The 22,493-nt window shown below is 38.7% G+C and overlaps 1 protein-coding gene across 1 annotated transcript in view; it reads left to right on the plus strand.

The window, feature by feature from the left end:
- The window catches only part of NCKAP5 (NCK associated protein 5), a 1,061,012-nt gene that overhangs the window by 866,340 nt on the left and 172,179 nt on the right, over positions 1-22,493 (plus strand). Inside the window, exons 10-11 of the mRNA XM_039229926.1 lie at positions 3,454-3,492; positions 13,106-13,222. Of these exons, the coding sequence (XP_039085857.1) occupies positions 3,454-3,492; positions 13,106-13,222 (156 nt within the window). The remainder of the gene's footprint in view (positions 1-3,453; positions 3,493-13,105; positions 13,223-22,493) is intronic.

Below are 22,493 nucleotides of genomic sequence, written 5' to 3' on the forward strand. Positions count from 1 at the left end.
CCTGCTGGAGAAGAAGAATGAAGACTCCTGTGGGTGGGAGACGAGCCAGGTATCAGAGGAGCTGGCTTGTCTGAGAGAATTCTTACCGAGGTAAAGGAGAGGTACCTGGGCCCTGTCCTTGGCATCTCGGGCTCCCCTACACCCCAGTTCCTCCAGAAAGCAAAGCGGGGCGGTCTCCACAGAGAGCCGAAGGCAGGTTGTAAAACAAGCCAGAGGCTTAAAGACTGTCAGCTCTGCTCAGTATGTCTCAAGTCCCCTTGGCCCAGCCCAGCTGCTATTTTTCCTTTCTTTGGAGAGAAAATATGTCAGGTGACACTGGAAGTTATTTGTTCTTATTAGCTGGGCTTGCAGGTGTGTGATTATTTGCAACCCAAGTGCTAAGGGCATAATTCTATGATGAGGGCAGGGGCCCATTCCAGGGGTCATCTTGTGAACCTATTAGAGGTTGCAGGCACAAGCTCCAAGCAGCTGTTCTATTGATGCTTCAGGGAAGCTGGCTGTTAAAAGTGATAATGAAACCCAGGAAACCGTCTTTATAGACAGTATCTGGGAAAGCGTTTGTGCAAACCGGCCTGCTCTTCTGCAGAGGACCTGCGAGTCCTTCTGGGTAAGATAACCCCATGTCGGTACGTAAAGAAATAATGTATTCGTGTATCTTTGTTCAATTATTAGGTAGAGCAATTGTCCAAAGTACCTGCCAGAAGGAGCTGTATCAGAGATGGAGCCTAGAAGCCTATAAGGCAACATACTCACATTGCAAAGATAGAGTGTATTTCCTCCTGTGGGCTGTTACAGTTAGGGTATTCATTTATGTCTCCTGTTAAATCATGGGGAGAGCGGTTTTATGTGACCACCGTTCCACAGCCTGGTTTAAGTGAGGGACCAGTTTGGAGAAAGAAAAGAAAAATATTGATATTAAGAAGTTTTATGAGAATATAAATCAAATCCAAAGTATAAGACCCAAAAGCATTAAATTATTTGTGGTATGAATTAATTTGGGTGCCTTGTTCCTGTTTCAAGCTGCATGAGTAGTTGAGTTCTTCTGTTGTTGTGGGTTTTTTTTTTTTTTAATTTTCCAAGAATAAAATGGATGACCTACAGTTTGACTTTAAATTCTCAGTGACTTACAAATTGGAATAAATGTTTAAAAACTGAAAGATTTTCAAGATGACACTATTGGTCAATTTGTAAGGCTATTCATTTATCACTGTTATGATCATGTATAAATTAAATGATAAAGGAAAAAAGAAGAAGTACCCGTTAAGGAAAATATGGTTTAATTTGATTAAACTGTGAGATTCCTTACATATGTTTTTTTAACTGGGGATGGGCTTCAAAAAAATCAATCAATAATGCTTTTATTTAAAAACTATAGTTAGTTTTAATGAAAGGTCTCTCTCTTTGCTTAATATCAACAATGTAAATTTGGCAAGGATTCTGATAGGGGAAAAAAAAAACCCTCTTCTGCCTATAGTTCAACTAATCAATTATAGGTAGTCTTATTTTAATCATTTACTGCTTGTGCTCTGAATGCCTCCTAACCACAGTTGATGACAGCCTGCATTTCTATTTTCTATGAGACTTACTGGTAGCCATCTGTCATTAAGGATGCACGACTTTGTCAATATCAAGTTAAGAAATAATTAAGCTCCATGAAAACATTCTTACCCTCATCTGCTCCACTATATAAGACAGGGAAACAAGTACACATAGTTTATATCACCAAAAATAAATTGGTTATCAAGAGGAGATGAAAGCGTCTCTGTCAGTCTTTGGCTGAATGTGAGAATTACCAAGATGATTACATGCTTATGACACTGTTATAATTATGTTCATGCCAACTTCCTACCAGTTATATTCTCTTTGAAACCAAGGAACACACCCCAGTCATCTAGCTTTGTAAATACTCTACATATTTATGCTAAATAAATGAAGGAAGAAATGAATGGGAAGTACCCGATGCCTCAGATATTTAAATATTGGTCTTTAACGCTGTAAGTTTCAATGGTCACATTAAGTGTAGACAGTTCATGTACCTGCTGAAAAACACTGTGTAATTCACCTACCCACCTTAATTTTCTCAATAGTAGCTATATGGGTACATAGCTTCAAGGTTATGGTAAAGTTTAGCGAGTGGCTTCCTGTACAGTGTTTTTGACATCTGCGAGTGAAAAAGAAATCTTAGCACAAATGCACAGAAAAATGATGAATTTCTATTAAAATGCCAGGTCTTCAAAATACCAGCAACATGTTACTAGTTTTATGTGAGGCCCTTGGCTAGAATGGTACATATACCCACTCCTAAACCATTCACTGAATGGAAATGCTGGGTTTGGTTTAGATTAATCAAGATTCACCTCCTTTGACTGAGAGGGGCTTCTACTGAGAAGAGCTTCTCCTACTGCCCTAACCTGCCTGATACCTGAAGAAAACTAGGATTATGTTAATATATTAGTAAGAACTCTATTTGGTTGTATTTTGTAGGAAACAAAAAAAAGTGGATATTTTTCTTCTCTCACCTAGAAGTACAGAGATAGTACAACTCCCTGCATCATCAGGGCCAGGCTGCTCCTATTTTCTCAATATGTGACTTTCACTGTCAAGGTGGCTGCTGAGGTTCCAGCCCCCACTTTTGTATCCCAGACAGGAAAAGGAAGAAGAAGGGTGAGCTCCCTTCTTCTTAGAGACTTTCTATAAGCCCAAGGAAAGTCTAGTTATAACTCATCAGTCAGAAGCTTGGCCCAAAGGGAAACTTAGAAGGAAGTATAGGGTATGTATTTTAAAGTACCCAGCCAAAAACTCAGAGTTTGTTACTTAGAGTACTTCTCTACTTCCCCTTAGTAGAAAGGGGAAAAATACATGGGAGAGTAAACAACTACCAGACTCTGCTACCGGTAGCAATGACAGGAGGATGGCACAAATGAAGACATGGGGGATGTAAAAAAGAACGTATAGAAAATAATGAGTTCCTCTTATCCTTCACCATTCGAACCTAGCTCTACTTTAAGTCGTTTTAAGCGGTAAAATAGTAACACAGCACAAGTAGAGGAAGGAGAGGCAAAGGACATTGTAAATCAGCAAAGTGTAGAAATTGTGTACAGATAATTAGGATTGTGTTTTACACTGTATCATTTTTTAGCCTTCTTCCAGTACTTTACCTATGAAAGGATATTATTTTTTTTCCAAATATGGAAATGTGGAAGTCAAGGCATGAATGATCTTTCCAACCTAACCATCTTAATTAGCAACAAGGTCACCTTTGGAAGAAAGCAAAATATTACCTAGAAGGATAGGCTTATTATGAAAATAATCAGGTTATCTACGTGGCGAGGAAAGAGGCAAATGAGGAGCTAATTAGGTAGAGTAAGCTGTGGGAAATGTATTGGTAAATTAAAGTCTATGCTTATAAAGTCTCATAATTGTAAACGGCAACTCTTTCTTTATTTTTTGAAGGTAGCCAATCAAGTTGTTCAAGCTCTTCTCACTCAAAAGGTAGGTCACTTTCTGACTTATTATTTTCAAGGTACTTATGTGAATAGGTTGGAACTCATATTGTCAAACTAGGAAATTATGATTGATAGACTCAATACTTTTCTATTTATTCACTTAGGTTAAAATTGTGTGTGTTTTAGATGGGCATACAAAGTTACGTCAGTGACCAATTGAATCACAAAATTCAAACTGTTGGTAAAGTAATAGAAGCTGAAAGATTCCCATGCACCTATTAGTAAATACAGACATTAAATATATTGGTGGATTCCTCTAATTCCTATAAAATGAGTAGCCTTTACGGACAGCATTAAGAGAAGCCTAAAATTCAGGTAAAAGATCTTAGAGGTTAGGGAAGTTATTTAATTTTTCTGGGTCTTAGTTCCTCTTCTGTGAAGTGGGGATAACAATTCCCACCTCCCAGAACTGCAGTGGCCATTCTTTTTTTTTTTTATTATTTTTTTAAATTTTATTTATTTCTGAGAGATAGATAGAGACAGCGTGAGCAGGGGAGGGTCAGAGAGAGAGGGAGACGCGGAATCCAAAGCAGGCTCCAGGCTTGAGCTAGCTGTCAGCACAGAGCCCGATGCGGGGCTGGAACCCACGGACCGTGAGATCATGACCTGAGCCGACGTCAGACGCTCAACCGACTGATCCACTCAGGCACCCCCTGCAGTGGCCATTCTTTGAAAGGCAGCACATAGAGGAGTTCCTATAGGAATCAGGTCACAGTAAATGTAAAAAAATGGCAGTATTGTATACTTGAAAGTTGCTGACAGTAGATCTTAAGCATCAAACCGAACAAAGGAATGACTGTGAGGTGTGGATGTGTTAATTATTTTGATCTGGGTAATTATTCTACCCTGTAAGGTATCTCAAATCATCACATTTTACACTTTTAATATATACAATTATATTTGTCCATTATTCCTCAATAAAGTCGAGGGATTAAAACAAGTGATAATCTCTGAGCATGAGATTCAAATGCCTTCTCCTTTGCCATGTCCCTTTTCTGGTTTCAGATAGTATTAAAGACATGTGTTTGAGCCAGAATGGGCAGATGCAGGTTATTGCCCCAATTTGGCTGTTTTGGTCCATTTTATTGAAATGTTTCCATCTTTTTCCATAATGTTTCTCAGAAGCTAAATTCTAGTTCTTTTAGATTTTGTGTATTCTGAATTACCTCTCTGTGAAGTCTGGAGACTTCCTCTGTAAAAGCAAATCTTAGATCATGTTCCATAATCTGGAATACATGGCTAATGGAAGCAAAATAATTTGTGACATTTTGATTTTTTTTAATTAAAAATAATTTTATTAGGGCTTGACCACTTCTCATGGAGATATGTAAATAAATATCATTTTTAATTTATACTGTGGAGGCATTGTGATAATACTTTTTGCTAAATTTTCTTCTCAACTACTTCTGTTAAAATATCATGGCTTTCTGTTTCAAATAATTTTAACTGTTCAGATTTTACATTAACATCACATAAATGGAGAAATTTAAATATACTCTTTTTTTTTTTTTTTTTACAAATAGTTTATCGTCAAATTAGTTTCCACATAACACTCAGTGCTCATCCCCAAAGTGCCCTCCTCCATGCCCATCCCCCCCACCCCCCCACATCCATCAGTCCTCAGTTTTTGTCAGCATTCAAGAGTCTCTCATGGTTTGCCTCTCTCCCTTTCCCCCACCATCTCCCCCCTTCTTCCCCCCCTTGGTCCTCCGTCAAGTTCCTCCTAATCCTCCTATACGTGCAAACATATGATATTTGTCCTTCTCTGCCTGACTTATTTCGCTCAGCATAACACCCTCAAGGTCCATCCATGTTGCTACACATGGCCGATGCTCAGCATCCCTCCTCATCAGGGAAATACAAATCAAAACCACACTGAGATACCACCTCAAGCCAGTCTGAGTGGCTAAATAGACTTATTAGGTTGAATTACGTTCCAGTGTGAGTAACAGAGCTCCAAAATAGTAGTAACTTAAACAACCTAAACTATTATTTCTTTCTCATATCTAAATCTATCAGTAGGCAGTATAGGGGTGATATAGTGACCCTGCTCCATAAAGTCCCTTGGGGCTCTGGTGACTCTGGTTTCTATCTTGTTATTCTATCAGATATGGCCTCCATTCCCAAGGTTACCTCACAGTCCAAACAGGCTGCTTAGCTCCAATCATCACATCCCCATTCCAGCTATCAGGAAGGAGGAAAAGCTGAAGAAAATGAAGAAGGTGAAGGGCCCACACACTAGCTGCCTTTTAAGAGAGACTTCCAAAAGCTTTCTTACCTCCCTATTTACATCTCCTTGAGCAGACCTTACTCACACAGCCACACCTAAGGAAGCTGACAATGAAGTCTTTTTCTGGGTATGTGCCCAGCTGAAAATTGACTGTCATGGTATTATAGGAGAATGGGAGAAACAGATGTTGAAGGGCGTCTCACAATTTCTGCCACAATGTATTTGATTTTTTTTTTCTTTTTCAAAGGCTTTAATTTCTCATTTGCTTTATTCCTATTGGAAACTCTATGCTCATTTAGTCACAAACCTACCAGTTAAGGAAGCACTGTTGGCAGCTCTGTGTGTAACTGTTGAAAACTTCCCGTGTCCATCTTTTTTAACGGTGCCTCAGGAAAGAGAAAAGGAAGCCGTCAGATACAATATAAAGGAAAATGGGACCCTTCAGGTCAGCCACAAAAAATAGCGACACAAATCCAAGTAATAACTAGTAAACAGATAAATCTGCCTTGGTACAGTTAAGCAATAAGACACAGAAAGACATGGCACTTTGTGAGATAGCATACCTCAGGGACACTCTGAGGCGAGAAGAGACGCCAGGAGTTTCGAAGATTCCAAAAGAATCATGTTCTGCAGAACCGTGTGCCTCCTGGTTTTTATAGGGACCATAAAATTGCTACAAAAGGACTCAAATTTCTTTTTAATTAAGAGCACAACATAGGAAATAAAAGGTACTCCACATGCAGATGAAAAAAAAAAAAGGATTCTAAAGGGGCATGTGACCAAAACCTTGAGTGATTTATCCAAGTCTCAAAGAAACATTTTTGAGGTGAACTTATAGTCATAACCACGCGGTTTTAGAATACACTGTTTGTTATGACATAGACCAAATCTACCACGAACGACCAAAAAAGCATTTTTCTGGCATATCATGAATTGGCCCAGATAAGCATCTTGAAATAACAGAATGTACTTCTTTTTCCCAATACTGATAAAAAAAAATATTTATTTCCACGAACTTGCCACTTTCTACTGTTCTAGTCAAGTAATTCAATTTATCACAGAAACCTGTGGATTCCCTTAAGCAGCAGATTGTCCATTCTTTAGATCAATAAAGCTAAAGTGACGATATTAAACCCAGCTCACTTCCTTTTATGACTCCAACTCATAGGTCCAAGGCTACAAGTGCAAGCACAATCAGTAATTCAGGCTCAAGTCATATTTTTGTCTGAAATATGTTTTATCTTCATTAAGTGAATTATACTCCCTGAAAGCGTAACTGTCCTCGGTTCTTTACTGTTGTAGGGTTTTTTTGTTTTGTTATGTTCTTGCCATTATCGCCAAACTTGGAAGAAAATCTTTCTTCTTGTAGCCATTTTCTAGCATATCAACTTTACCTTTGTCTGCATGTTCTTTAGAATAACCAAATATTTATAGGGTGTTTTTATCTTTCCCTCCATGGTGTTCAGGCTCTGTGTGGTAGAGACCAGCAGTGTAGCCGCTGGGTCGATGCAGAACACGGTGTTGTAGCTTGTGATCTGAAAGAACTCCAAACTTTTACATATTTCCCTCATGGAGGGGCAGTCGGGCCACCTGTGTCCACCTGGCTGGTCGTGGTGGGTGTAGGATCCAGTCTCCTAAAGAGGAACTGTTCATATTTACTGTGCACTTACAAGGAGTCATACCCCATGTCTAGCACTTTAAATGCACTAAGTCATTTTGTTCTCACTGCAGCCCTGTTAAGATAGGACTAAGGAAATAGTGTTCCTGTAGCTCTGATTGTAAGAAGTGGCAAAGCCCGTATGTTCAGCCTAAGGTCATTGCACTCCAAATCCATCCCCTTCCTTTGGCCTCACTCAGCCCCCAAGATTCCAATGGATCACTTACTGTTTTCCCCCACTGTAGCTCAGCAAGCAGAGACGAGGCTGTGGAAATCAACAGATGGACTGAAATCCAATTATTAGTTGAGATCGCAGGAAATAGCACAAAAAGGCAAGGGAACCACTGGATTTCTGAAGACTTCTGGGAACATGCCAGTTCGGGCTAACAAGAACACCATTCAGGATCTGACATATGCAGAGTCAAAACCGATTCTGTGAATCTGGAGTTGGAGGATCCTAGAAACTCACACTTGCCAGGCACCTTAGCGAGCATTTAATACTGATATTGTCAACTAGCTTCAGTAATGGTTTTAATTTACAATGATTACTTGAACCCTTTAGCCATCACACAGATTAATAATGTTCTAATCTGAATGCCTTTGGGATGAAGGCTTGTGGTAATCAGTTTGCCAGAGGACTAACGACTCCCTGTTCATTATGGCTGGCCTGATTCAGGCACACATCTCTGCTGTCTGCTGTGCCTTTTAGGTATTTGATGTTGAGGCCCTTGGTTAGTCAAAGAAATGGCTTTTCTTTTTACAGAAGTCTTAGCATCTTTGGGAAAGATAGGGATATATTAGTGACAGCCACTGAGAAGGACTGTTACAAGGAGGAGCAGGGGGGTATGGTGGCCATTAAGCTTCAGGGAAGGAAGTAGATGGCACTTGAAAAGCCATCTCATGAAGCAGCAGAGACTGCATTCTCTTGAAAGCCCTATTTGGGGCAGAAGCTCAGTTTACAGGTAAAAAAACTAAGACAAAACCAGAGTAAGTTACATCCTCAAGGTCATGTGGCTAATGAGAACCAGAGTCCAGACCCCTAACTCCCAATCTGATGTTTATTCCCATGATATGCATTGCATCTTAAGCCATTTTACCACTATAATACCATTTTACATGATAAAATGGGATATAAGTAGTTTTCAACAATACTCCAGTGATGTCATTTTATGTCCTGCTTCTAAGTAATCAACGTGTTATTAAATTGACTTCAACAGGTAATAGTTTAACTCTAAATGCATTAATGCAGCTATACTCATAGATACTACATAGCAGTAGATCCGGAATCTTCTTTAGCTCCAAATGCAGCTGAAAGGCACCAGGATTACAGTTTATGGATGCTCCAGGGTAGTTACGGTTTGAGATCATTAAAACACACAGGGTCCTTTAGACCAGTGTATTATGTTGCTCCGTATATTCTCCCTCCTATTCAGCTTTTCTGTCTTACTCTGTTTCCAATCGATAGTGACAAGCAGATTGCAAGGAAAATAGGTCTGAGTCTTTTCATGACCCAAAGACCCCTGTACTTTCTCATGTGAGGTTAAATATAGTCAAACTGTTGGCATTATTTTCCCCCAGATAAAATTTTATATCAGATCTCTTTTTATGGCAGAAGACATAGCCCTATATTTTCAGTGGGGTCCTCCTCTTGAGGCCTGGGACATACTAGGAAAAAAAAAAAAAAACGAAGAATGTGAGAGAGAACAGGTGGGCCAGCTTCTGCCCTGAGCCAGTGATAGCATCTAAGCAGAGGAGATTTCATTTGTTTCTTTTATTTATTTATTTCTTTATTTGACGTTTATTTATTTCTGAGAGACAGGGAAAGACAGAACATGAGTGGGGGAGGGGCAGAGAGAGAGAGAGAGAGAGAGAGAGAATCCCTAGCAGGCTCCAGGCTTTGAGCCGTCAGCACAGAGCCTGACACGGGGCTCAAACCCACAAACTGTGAGAGCATGACCTGAGCCAAAGTCAGTCATTTAACTAACTGAGCCACCCAGATGCCCTGAGTTCATTTGCTTCTAACACCTTACCAGAAGGATAGTGTGGGTCTCACCTCTATGACTGTCAGGGTCAGAATAATGGTTGTTGTAGCCAGCCTGTACATGTCATGTGCTCCTTTGTGACAGTGGATTCCTGTTGTGAGCACAGAGGATGCAGACAGCTGGCCGTCACCTTCTGCCTAGGCCTCACTGTAGGGGTCAGAGAAATTACTGTTTTTCTCTCTCACTCTTTCCATCTGCCCAATGTGGTTGTGCTTATGTGTGTGCACGTGGGCACACATCTATGGCTTTGAATCTAGTTTCTTGGGATGATAACTGTCTGACGTCACTTACCATCCATGACTTGACTAAAGAGAATAAGAATACTAGAACAATACAGGCAATGATTCTTTCATGTCTACAGATTCTCAGAGCAGCTCAGTTCTGTTTGTCAATGATCATAGGACCACAGTCTCCTTCCTCAAGGCTTCTGTTTTCTCCCCTGCCACGTGCTGATCTAGATGGCCAAGAGCAGTGAATAGTTCTCCAGGTCAATAAACCGTGTCCCTGCTAAATGAACTTTTACCATCTTAAGTAACAGTAAGTGTGTGTGTGTGTGTGTGTGTGTGTGTGTATTCCTCCTTTTTATTTACTTTCCCTTTTTTTTTTTTTTAACCCATCTGAAGAACTTTTTCAAGGTATCTCTGTACTGCGGCAAAAAATCATCGATGCTTTTCCTTCCTGGTCTCCTTTCTCCTTGCAAATCCTCACTTGTATGTTTCTGCTTCCATTTCGTCACCTGCAAATGCGAATGATTAAGTTTTCCCACCCAATAGGTAGTATTAATATTTATTTACCTCACAGTCAAGTTTTATTAATTACTTAATTAGCAGTACTGAAAACAATTAGTGTTTGGGGGCAGGGAGAGTTATAGGCATGTTAAGAACAAAAAGTAGAATAAGTGAGACATAGACAGAGGTTGAATTCTAAATAAAGGAAACAAGTTTAGCCTTTTAATGTGAGTGGTGCCTAGGCCCCCCAAGTAGCCTCTGCCGAATGCATATTGCTCAAGTGCACACACATGCTTCTTTTTTTAATACTTATTTATTTTTGAGAGAGAGACAGATTATGAACAGGGGAGGGGTAGAGAGAGCAGGAGACACAGAATCCAAAGCAGGCTCCAGGCTCTGAGCTGTAAGCACAGAGCCCAGGGCTGGAAATCACGAACCATGAAATCATCACCTGAGCCGAAGTCAGATGCTTAACCGACTGAGCCACCCAGGCCCCCTGCACACACACACATTTCTGCCCCTGCCTTGAACAGCTGCTGCCCTCCTAGACCTTGGACCCGGGTGCCTCATTCTGAACATGACCTTCCTTCTTCTGTGCCCTGCATTTGTAGGTAGCAATCAGTTGGAACCATCCTCTGCATAAACTCCACCCATTTAACTAAAAAGATGAGGAGAGTATAAGCTGTGCAGTGAGCCACACGTTGGTCTATTTCCCTGCCCTCTGTAAATAGAATAAATAAAACTGGATATAATGGGGCTCTGGTAAAGCTTCAGAAGCTAGAACTGTCTGGCTTCACACACTTAGGTTGACACAGGTTAATGGGCAGGCGCACTCACCTGCATGACTCTGGCTTAGGGCCTGGGGATGACGGCTGTTGCCTGGTGCTCTCTCTTCCTTGCAGAGCCTTGAGCAAGGCCGTAGCTGTCCCACGTCAGAGTATATAGAAACACAAACTAGAAGTGCTGAGAAACTTAAAGCCTCAGTCACACTGACACCAGAGAAGAGAATTTGGCATCATCATCATCCCATTTACCAAAATAATCACGCAGTTTATTAAGGTCATACTGTCTGTGGTGCTTTGCCAGGTGATGGAGTAAGAGTGTAAGGACAATCCACTCGTGCTGTTGTTCATTGGTCTATCTTCTTACTCCTGCCTTCGAGGGATGTGCCATCTCATTGACAAGATAAGTCTAGAATATGAAAGATAAAACCAGTGCAAAGTAGTGTGTACTAAATGTCCTGTGAAAGGCACTGAGAGCTTACTGGAGTTCAGAAAATGGAATGGTCTTTGGGGGATGCCAGATAAAAGAGAGGAGGGGAGCCCGGGTGGCTCAGTTGGTTGAGCGTCTGGCTTTGGCTCAGGTCAGGGTCACATGGTTCATGCGTTCGAGCCCCACATCAGTCTCTATCCTGACAGAGTAGAGTCTGCTTGGAATTCTCTCTCTCTCTCTCTCTCTCTCTCTCTCTCTCTCTCTCTCTCTCTCTCTTTCTCTGACCCTCTTCCCCTATGTGTATATTTCTCTCTCTCTCTCTCAAAATAAATAAACTATTTAAAAATATGTCAGAGAGGGTACAGATTTTGAAATGGACATCAGTCAAAATGGACAAACTTGGACTGGACAGAAGAGGTGGATGAGAAGGGAACCTAATGGCAGGTGGGGGCAGGGGGCAGTAGGGGTGCGTAATAGCGTTCAAGAACAAAAACGCAGATGGCTGTTCTTCATATGACAAGAGCAGAAGCCTTCAAAAGAATAAATCAGGAAATAAAGAAAGACCACGTTTAACCTGTAGCAAAGGGTCAGCTTTTGAAGAACTCTGAATTGGGACATTATTCAACTTGGTCTTTCTCAAACCCCATCAAAGAGGGTGTGGACATTTAAGTACTGCCAGCATTATTATCACAAACTGGTTTGCAAGCCAGCTCGTCAGTAGATAACAGAGAATCCTAAAGCTCCTGTGCCTTCTCCTCCCTCGTGAAAGCTGGGGACAGAGTCTGGGTGGTCTTTGCACTATTCGAAAGTGCTGCTCCTTGGGGCACCTGGGTGGCTTAGTCGGTTAAGCGTCCGACTTTCGCTTAGGTCATGATCTCGCGGTTCGTGGGTTCCAGCCCCGCGTCGGGCTCTGTGCTGACAGCCAGCTCAGAGCCTGGAGCCTCTTTCAGTCTGTGACTCCCTCTCTCTCTCTGACCCTCCCCTGTTCACACTCTCTCTCTCTCTCTCTCTCTCTCTCTCTCTCTCGTTCTCTCTCTCTCTCTTAGAAATAAAAATAAAAATAAAAAAAAGGAAAGTGCTGCTCCAGAAGGATGCCCACGTACGGTCATTCAACTTCCTCCCCAGCATCGAGATGAACCCCTCCAAATACATGGAAAGCCACTAGTTCAGAGCATAGGTTTCAAGTGGCCTTTTAAAGCCTTCACTTCAGAGTTGCATCTCTCTCACTAAATGCATCACTGGCTCTATTAGCCTCAGCACTGAGAATTCCAACTTGTTCCCACAAATGACAGCAGAAGGCTCTATCAAAAGGGATAGTTTCCTTAGTTCATCAAATCTCTATTCACTGCAAAAACGTTATTGTCTTTGTGCTTTATGATTGCTTTTATGAAGACAGTGAAAAGGCAAAATATATAGGTGGAAACTTAAATTGGCTTCATATCGCTAACATTTACCATCTTCAAAAATAGCATGCTAGATTAATGCACTTCTGATTTCAAGCTAATTTTTTTTTTTTTTCAAATTGGTCTTCCCTGCACATAATAATTCTATCAGACAATGGGCTGTGTGGAAGAAAGCATTGTGTGTGATTTATTCCTGGGGGCTCTGAAGAATAAAAATACTATTTTTGTACTAATGTGTCTGAAATATCAGATAAAATATGGTTATAATATGCAAAGGTGTCTTTCACTTACAGACTTTTTTTTTTTCTCTCACTGTGTTTGCTGTAGGATCTAAGGGAAGAATGTGTAAAGTTGAAAACAAGAGTGTTTGATTTAGAACAACAGAATCGAACATTAAGCATCCTGTTCCAACAGCGAATCAGACCAACTTCTGATCTCCTCCAGGTATGTGCTTCAGTGGAAAACAATCTTTGCTACTGAAATGCTATTGACAAGAAGTTACTTTAGTTCAAAAGTTTCCAGGATCTCCATAGGCAAGGCATAGTGCATCAGAATGCTGATTCTTTCCCTTCTCAAGAGATGTCATTAAAATGGAATGCCTCTTAAATTTCTGACTTTTTAAAGCTGTGTTTAGATAAAGAAATACATCAACAAATAACCAACAGGTAAAAGGGACATCAGAAGGTGTCCTCTAGTAAACTGTAGAATGGAGTCAGGAAATAATGGATTACTTTGGGGACTAGTGTTAGTAATCTTGTGGTCCGTGATAAGGAAGGAAGAGTTTTATGCAATGCCAAAGTACATTTCTTTATTTCATTCCCTCTGTAATCAAAAATTCTGCTGGGGTTTGTTTTTCTTTCATATGTCTCTGTGTGCAGAGTTCCTGCTCACACACAATTCCTCCTGTATTCTGCCTCAGTGTTTTTCAGGTTCCCTTTGTCTAAATGCTCCCCCTGAACCCCTTCTTTACTTCCTTCATAACATGCAAAGTCATGGAAAGTCAAGCCATCTGAATCATTTTGAAGCCATCCCTGACAACACACCAGAGACTGTATCTGGTTCATACGGAGGCACATGAATTGGCAAAGGGGGGGCTGTAAGGCTTATCTTTGCGGTTTCCTGGGTTTTTTTCAAATCCTATTAATTTGTGTATTTGCTCAGACAAGCTCCCTAGAGACTTGCTTAGAGCCATTCTGAGGCTAAGCTAGCAAAGGGTTAGGCTTCACAGGGGACAGTGTACAAAAAAGAATCCCCAGCTGTCTGGTCTAATTGGCTGAAAGGGAAAGGACAGAGGTATTCTCCAGACTCCACTGTCCAGCACTATAACCACTAGCCATGTAGTGCCACTGAAATTGAAAACTAAACTAAAATTAAGTTCCGGGGTGCCTGGGTGGCTTAGTCGGTTAAGCGTCCGACTTTCGCTTACGTCATGATCTCGCGGTTCGTGGGTTCAAGCCCCGCGTCGGGCTCTGTGCTGACTGCCAGCTCAGCCTGGAGCTTGTTTCAGAGTCTGTGACTCCCTCTCTCTATGACCCTCCCCTGCTCACACTTTCTCTCTCTCTCTCCTAGAAGTAAATAAAACATTAAAAAAAATTAAGTTCCGATGTCAAACTAGTCACATTTGGGGTGTTGAAAAGGCACATATGAACAGTGGCTACCATTTTGGAAGGTGCATATGTAGGACATTTTCATCACTATAGGAAGTTCTACAGGACCACACTTTTCCAGATGGCTGGGACACTGTTGCCAATTTATCCTCTGAACTTTGGCAGAAACATCTTTCATTGGCTCCTCCAAGAAATAATGAGAAATTGCAGGTCATTTCAGAGAAAGGAAGATGTTTGGTAAAAGCAAACATCAAAATATAATTTCCCCCCCAAATTAAAACGGGTCTCTGAATTGCACAATAGATCTCCCCTCCTAAATAATTTCCTCTCTGCTTTATCTGTTAAAGCATCATTCATACATTATGATTCAAAAATTATGCAGAAAAAAATTGGTCTATCTCTTCTGTTTCCTGGTTTCAACCACAACAAATGTTTATCATGGAGAACCTTGCATCTGTAAAAAGTTGTATTTCTTTTGCTCTCTCATATAAAGATCCAATAGTATAACTACTTTTAACAGCTGTTGCATGTACATGAAGTTTTCTCTTTTGCCTGGTTTAACTTCAGGCTTTTTTGGGGCAATGTTTAAGGATCTATCATCTCTGTTTATGAATCATGGTGGCTTATTTCCATAGTAAACACATGTGCCATGGATATTTAAACTTTTTCATTGGTTGTCACAAATTTCTGAAATCCATATCCAAATGGCAGGAAATGATGTGTATGCTAACAATAGAACTCAGTGTTTATTCACTGGGTATTTTCAGCCAACCACTTTATATTCCTCCCCAAATAATCTTCACTTTCGGGAGCCATTATAATTTGAATAACATTTCTAAAAGATGGGCCATTAATGGTTCTGTAAAGAAGAATGGTAGGAAGTTGGATGCCTGCGCTCCACCATCTATCACACATAGACTGAGTTGCTGCCTTCTCAGGGGGTCTGTTAATTATGTGACTTGTATTTTTCATTTTCTGGTGTCACAAAATCATACTGTGGAGCTCTGGCTGAAGTAAAAGAAGGCTGTGCTTGCTTGGCACCTATAGAAGCTCTATAATTATTTGTTGAACAGAATAATGAATATATGACACCAACTTATTCTGTAAGGTGGGAGTTATTTTGCGTACACCTAAGGGAAGTTTATGACCTCACTTCTCCTCAACTTTTGCTGTCTTATGTGGATGCTTTGGAATGGTGCAGTCATGCCCATCCAGCCTAATCTGTTGGAGTGTGTGGCTTTGGGGTGTGGCAAATCCACCAGTGCCCCTGGTTCGAGGTATTATTGACCTTACATCTTCTGCCCATAGACTGGAGACTCACTACAGTAGATTTCTAAGTAGTTTTCTGTATATCTTTGAAACCAGCGTTAGTTGCTATCTGCTGAATACAGCCTAATGATCATCTACAATGTAAAGTGCCCACTTGAAGAGAAATACAGAAAGATTGTTGAACCCATTATGATTTTAGGAGATAGTTTGTAAAAAGTAGAAAAGAAAAATCGTTCATAAGAACCAGTCAATTCTTTGTCCCTTAAAAATAGAAAATAAGAGGTTACATGGATATTATATAGCAATTTTTTTGTGTATAGGAGAAACAAAAAGGATAGTTCTATGGACCAGCTGACAAATTTTTGGAAATTTACAAAGGGAACCAGGTCCATACCGAGGAAAAAAAAAACTAGCCTGAAAGTTAAAATCTTAAGAATAGCAGTAATCTTCTGTGGGGAGTCCATTTCCAGAATGGTATTTCTGGGACTAGGGGTAGTAACAGATCACAGTAGCAAGGCCTTCTATTAAAATAAGCAAGTTGAGCTAAATTCTAAAGACTTAAGAGGCCAGCAAAGCAAATAAAATTCCAAAGTTCTTAATGGAACTGGAGTCTCTAACCTTATTTGAACCCATTAGCCAGATTAACCAATGTTCACCATTTCCTTTTGTAAAATCATGTTAAACAACATTCAAATTACCAAACATTGGCAACTATTAGAGAACTCTTTACTAAGTGTATTTACTTCTTTTATGAGGTGAGGTGAATTCTCGCCATAAATGAGCCATCTTTGTGACTCAGTATGTTTTTGCAAGTAGTACTTAAATGGTAATTCTGTAATTTTTAAACTACTATATACTGATGAAATAGGATATAGTAAGAATTGTGTATATAAGATAAAGTTGAGTGCTTCAAAACCGCGTATAAAGGCAAGTCACTAAATAAACATTTATGATCAAATGAAATATAGGTACCTAACTAAAAAAATTATGTGAGCTGGAGAATTGTATTAAATGTAGAGGCATTCTGTATGCACATTGCTTCCCAAATGATTTTAAGTTCTTGTTACGCTGTTAAGAAAACACAAAACAAAGATAGATGCATAGACAACGCATAAAGCATGTGTTTGATATCCCTCTCTCCTAAAAATAAATAAATAAACAAACAAACAAGCAAACAAACCAGACTCGAATAATAGGATCCGCAGGCAAAGAAGTGACCTTGGCCCTACCAACAGTGTTATTTAACAAACGCATAGTGTTTACCACATATAGGATACTGTTCTACAGCTTTTATAGTGCTCACCTATTTAGTCTCCATCATAATCCTATGAGACGGGCAGTATCATTGCACCCATTTTTACCATGGGGTCTGTCAGGCACAAAGTCCCCCAGCTGGTAGTTGACAGAGTGGGAATCTAAACCCGTGGTCTGGCTCAGGGCTCTCCCTTCCCCCTCCTTTCTGTGCTCCCTCTATAGAATACAAATGATCATGAGGGACATTTTTCTGATTCCATAGTCTAACTGACATTTTGATTAACTGGAACGCTTGTGAGCAAGTTGGATCAGAGGGCTTCTGCAGTGAAATCACAACAAGGAAATGACCATATTTACACATTTCTGAAAGCCTCTTGATTTGTGGCACCCATGATTTTCCCCTTTCCTGTATTCTGTTTTTGTCTTCTTTTGGACACCTGTGTTATCATTATTCTGATAAAACATTATTCTCATATTTTTTGGTCTAACACAGTTTTTTTTTTCTTTTCCTTCTCATCTGATATTTCAAAGGGTCCTCATACTCATATCCTTAGGCCAAGATAGAAAGAAAAGAATGTTGTAATGTAGATTATTCTTGCAAAGAGTTGAGAATCTGACAGCTTAGAACAAAGGTGTAAACATCTGTTGTCACTTCCTAGAGTGCTTTTATTTTTTTGCTAGTGTTTTGTTATATGGTAGTATTTCATATAAATTAGAGGATTTTAAAATTCTACTGTACTTCAGGAGCACCTGGGTGGCTCAGTGGGTTAAGCATCTGACTTCAGCTCAGGTCATGATCTCACAGTTTGTGGGTTCGAGCCCCGTGTCAGGCCCTGTGCTGACAGCTTAGAGCCTGGAGCCTGTTTCAGATTCTGTGTCTCCCTCTCTCTCTGACCCTCCCCTGCTCACGCTGTCTCTCTCTCTCTCTCTCTCAGAAATAAATAAAAAAAAATTTAAAAAAATTTTAACTCTATTGTAATTCTGACTTGTTTTTTTCTCTCTTAAGTCTTTATTTTCAGAGTATAAATGTATTTCATAAATCTGATTTGGCAGGACAGTGCATTGTACTCTGACCTCTCCATCTACCCACAAGCAGTGAATCCCTTTCTCTGAGACTTAGGCCAGTGCTACCAGTTTTGAAGGGCCCCAGGGCCATGGCTGTGCTCCTGGAATTTTAACCATTGAAGCTCCGTTAGTGTTGATGACCTATCCTACACAATTAAGCAGGTCATGGTCCTCCTGTATGGAACTGTAAAATCCTAGTCTCTCATGACAGGGATGGTGGAAGTCATGCAGTGCAAAAGTTTAGGGAACTGGGTATTTCATGTTAACCTTTCTTTTCAATCTCTATGAAGGCAAGAACTATGTTGAATGTGGCATTTTACCTTCCACCGATATAATCACTGTTCATAATATATATTCATTGTAGATACTTATTGATTGCTCAACACTTAATTACAGACCATTTTATGGAATATAATTTGAGGGGGGCAGAATTTTCTTCTGTTTGTGGTTTGTTTGTTTTTTTGTATGCAACAGTGTCATTGCCTTTATTATTTTTCCTTCCAGAGTTATTAAGATATAATTGATATAACATTGTATAGGTCTAAGGTATATAACACAATGATTTGATACACATAATTATTATGAAACAATCACCACAGTAATTTTGGTTAACATCTGACATCTCACATAGTTATATATTTTTTTCCTTATGATGAGAAATTTGAAATCTACTTACTTAGCAGCTTTCAAATATACAATACAGTATTGTCAATTCTAGTCACTATGTTGTATGTTACGTATCCAGAATTTATTTATTTTATAATTGGAAGTTTTGACCACTTCTCCAGTTTCTCCCAACCTCCCACCCTCAACCTCTGGCAACAACCACTCTTCTGTTTCTATGAGTTCTATTTTATTACACACCACATATAAGTGAGATCGTATGGTACATGTCTTTTTCTGTCTTAGCATAGTGACCTCAAGGTTCATTCATGTTGTCAAAAATGCCAAGATTTTCTTTTTTTGGCTGATAATATTCCATATATATGTATATGTATATATATGAATAGAATATTATATATACATGTATATATTATATACATTTTATATACACATATTATAATACATGTATATATAATTTATTAATAATATAATATATTAATAATATAATATATATAGTATATAATATATACATGTATATATAATATTCCATCCTTAAGAGAGAATCTTAAGCTTAGCATGGAGCCTGACACAGGGCTTGATCTCATGACCCTGAGGTTATGACCTGAACTAAAATCAGGAGTATCAGACACTTAACCAGCTGAGCCACCCAGGCATCCCTATATCACATTTTTGTTGTTGTTCATTCATGTGTCATTGGATTGTGTATACCTGTGCGTGTGTGTGTGTGTGTGTGTGTTTGTGTGTATCACATTTGCTTTATCCATTCATTCATTAATGAACTCTTGTATTGTTTCCATCTCTGGGCAATTGTAAATAATGCTGAAATGAACATGAGTGTGCAGATATCTCACTGAGATAATGATTTTGTTTTCTTTAGACATATGCCCAGAAGTGGCTGGATCATATGGTTGCTTTATGTATAATGTTTTGAGGAAACTCCATGCTGTTTCCATAGAGGCTGTCACAGTTTACACTCCCTCCAGTAGTGCCTCCTTACCAGCACTTGTTATTTCTCGTCTTTTTATAATACTCGTTCTAACAGATTTCAGATGACAACTCATGGTTTTGATTTGCATTTCGCTGGTGATTAGTGATACCGAGCACCTTTCTATGTACCTGTTGGCTATTTGAATATCTTCTTTGAAATAATGTTTGTTCAGGTTCTTTGCCCATTTTTAAATGAGGTTATTTGATTTTTTGCTATTGAGTTGCATGAGCTTCTTGTATATCTTAGATATTAACCTCTTATCAGAGGCACAATTTGCAAATATTTTCTCTGATTCCATTAGTTTTCTTTTTCCTTTTCTTTCTTCTTTCTTTCTGTCTTTCTTTCTGTCTTTCTTTCTAATCATATGTTTGTCTGTAAAGAATCATGTAGTTTGATGTGCTCTTTCTTGTTTCTTTTTTATTTTGTTGCTTGTTCTTTGGGTTTCATATCCAGCAAATCATTGCCCCGACCAATTTTGAGGAGATTTTTCCCCCAGTGATTTCTTGTAGAATTTTAATGGTTTCAGGTCTTACATTTAAGCCTTAACGCTGAAATTTCAGGTTAATTTTGTGCATGGTATAAAAGAGGAGTTTTTGTTTGTTTCATTCGTTTACATGTGAATACCCAGTTTTCTCAGCACCATTTATTGAACATTGTCTTTTCTCCATTGAGTGCTTTTGGTTCCCTTGACAGATATTAGTTGACCATATATGCATGGGGTTTATTGGGGGGCGATGGGGAGAGTCTCTCACTTTTGTTTCATTCATCTGTCTGTTTTTCTACCAGTAACATTTTATATTCATTCCTATAGCTTTGTAATATATTTTGAAATCGGAGTATTATGCCTCCAGCTTATTTTTTTTCTCAGGATTATTTTGGCTCCCTAGGGTCTTTTGTGGTTAGAAACTAATTTTAGGGTTTTTTTTTTCTATCTCTGTAAAATATACCACTGAAATCTTGATAGAGATTTTATTAAACCTATCCATGATTTGGAGTAATATGGACATTTTAACCACATTAGTTTCTCCAACCCAAGAGCATTGGTATTGTTCCATTATTTGTGTTTTCTTCCATTTCTTTCATTTGCGTTTAGTAGTTTCAGAATAGAAATTTCACCTTCTTGGTTAGATCCATTCATATTTTATTGGTATCATGCTATTGTTACTGGGATTGTTTTCTTCATTTCTTTTTCAGGTAATACATTGTGAGTGTATAGAAATGCTACTGATTTTTTATGTTGATTTTGTACCCTGCAGCTTTACTGAATTCATTGATTACGTCTAATCACTTTTTGGTGGAGTTTTTAGGATTTTTTATGTATAAAACCAATTCACCTGCAGATAGAGACAGTTTTACTTGGTTCTTTCTGATTCTGATGGCTTTTATTTCTTTTTCTTGACTGAATGCTCTGGTTAAACTTCCAGTACTCTGTTGAGTATGGGTGGTGAGGGTGGGCACCTTTGTCTTGTTCCTAATTTTATAGAAAAAAATTTTTCACCAGTGAGTATGTTGTTAGCTTGTGGTATTTATTATGTTGAGGTAGTTCCTTCCACACCTTTGTTGAGAGGCTTTTTTAATCATGAATGAATATTGAATTTTGTCAAATGCTTTTTCTGTCCCTACTAAGATGATCATATGATTTTATCTTTTGTTTTATTAGTGTAATATATCATTTTTATTGATTCTTATACACTGAAACTTTCTTGTGCCTTAGGGATCAAGCCCAGCTGATCATGGTGTATGATCTATTTTATGTGCTGTCGAATTTAGTTTACAAGTATTTTGTTGAGAATTTTTATGTCAACATCCATCAGGATTATTGGCCCATAGTTTTCTTTACGGGAACTGTCCTTATCTGTCTTTGGTATCCTGGTAATGCTAGCTTTTTAAGTGAGTTTGGGAGTGTTCTATACACTGTAATTTTTTGGGAGAGTTTGGAAGAATTGGCATTAATTCTTCTTTAAATGTTTAGTAAAATTTACGAACAAAACTATCTGGTCCTAGGCTTTTCTTTACTGATAGGTTTTGAATTACTGATTCAATTTCTTTACTCGTTACCAGTCTTTTCACATTCTCTCTTGATGATTTAGTTGTACTAAATTGTATATTTCTAGACATTTTTTTCCTATTTTTTCCCTATGTTGCCCAATTTATTGGCATTTAACTGTTCATAGTAGTCTCTTTTGATCCTTAGTATTTCTTTGTTATCGTTTATAATGTGTCCTTATTCATTTAATATTTTCTTATTTGAACGCTCTTTTTTTCCTTGGTTAGTCCAGCTAAATGTTTACCACTTTTATGTTTCCTAAAACCCAAACTTTAGTTTTGTTAATCTTTTATATTGTTTTCCTGTTCACTATTTCATTTATTTCTCCTCTAATCTTAATTACATCCTTCCTTCTGCTAACGTTGGGCTCAACTTGTTCTTTTTTTTTTTTTTTCCTAGCTCCTTGGGGTTTAAAGTTAGATTACTTATTTGAGATTGTTCTTTTTCCTTGATATACGTGTTTATCACTGTAAAAATCCCTCTTAGAACTGCTTTTGCTATGCCCAATAAGTTTTGATGTGTTGTGTTTTCATTTTTATTTGTCTCAAGATACCTTTTCTATTTATCTTTTGAGTTCTTCTTTGATCCATTGGTTGTTCAGGAGTATATTGTTTAATTTTCATATATTTGTGAGTTTTCTAATTTTCTTCCTGTTACTGATTTTTAGTTTCATCCTAATGTGGTCAGAAAAAATGCTTGGATGATTTCAATATTCTTAAATTGTTTTGTTGCCTAAACTTGTTTTGTTGCCTCATGTATGAGAGGAAATATTCCCTTGGTGCTTAAGAAAAATGTGTATCTTGCTATTGTTGGATGGAATGTTCTGTGTGTGTCTATTAGGTCCATTTGGTCTATAGTGTT

This window comes from Hyaena hyaena, unplaced genomic scaffold, assembly GCF_003009895.1.
Source record: "Hyaena hyaena isolate Hyena2069 unplaced genomic scaffold, ASM300989v1 scaffold_41, whole genome shotgun sequence".
NCBI lineage: Eukaryota > Metazoa > Chordata > Mammalia > Carnivora > Hyaenidae > Hyaena > Hyaena hyaena.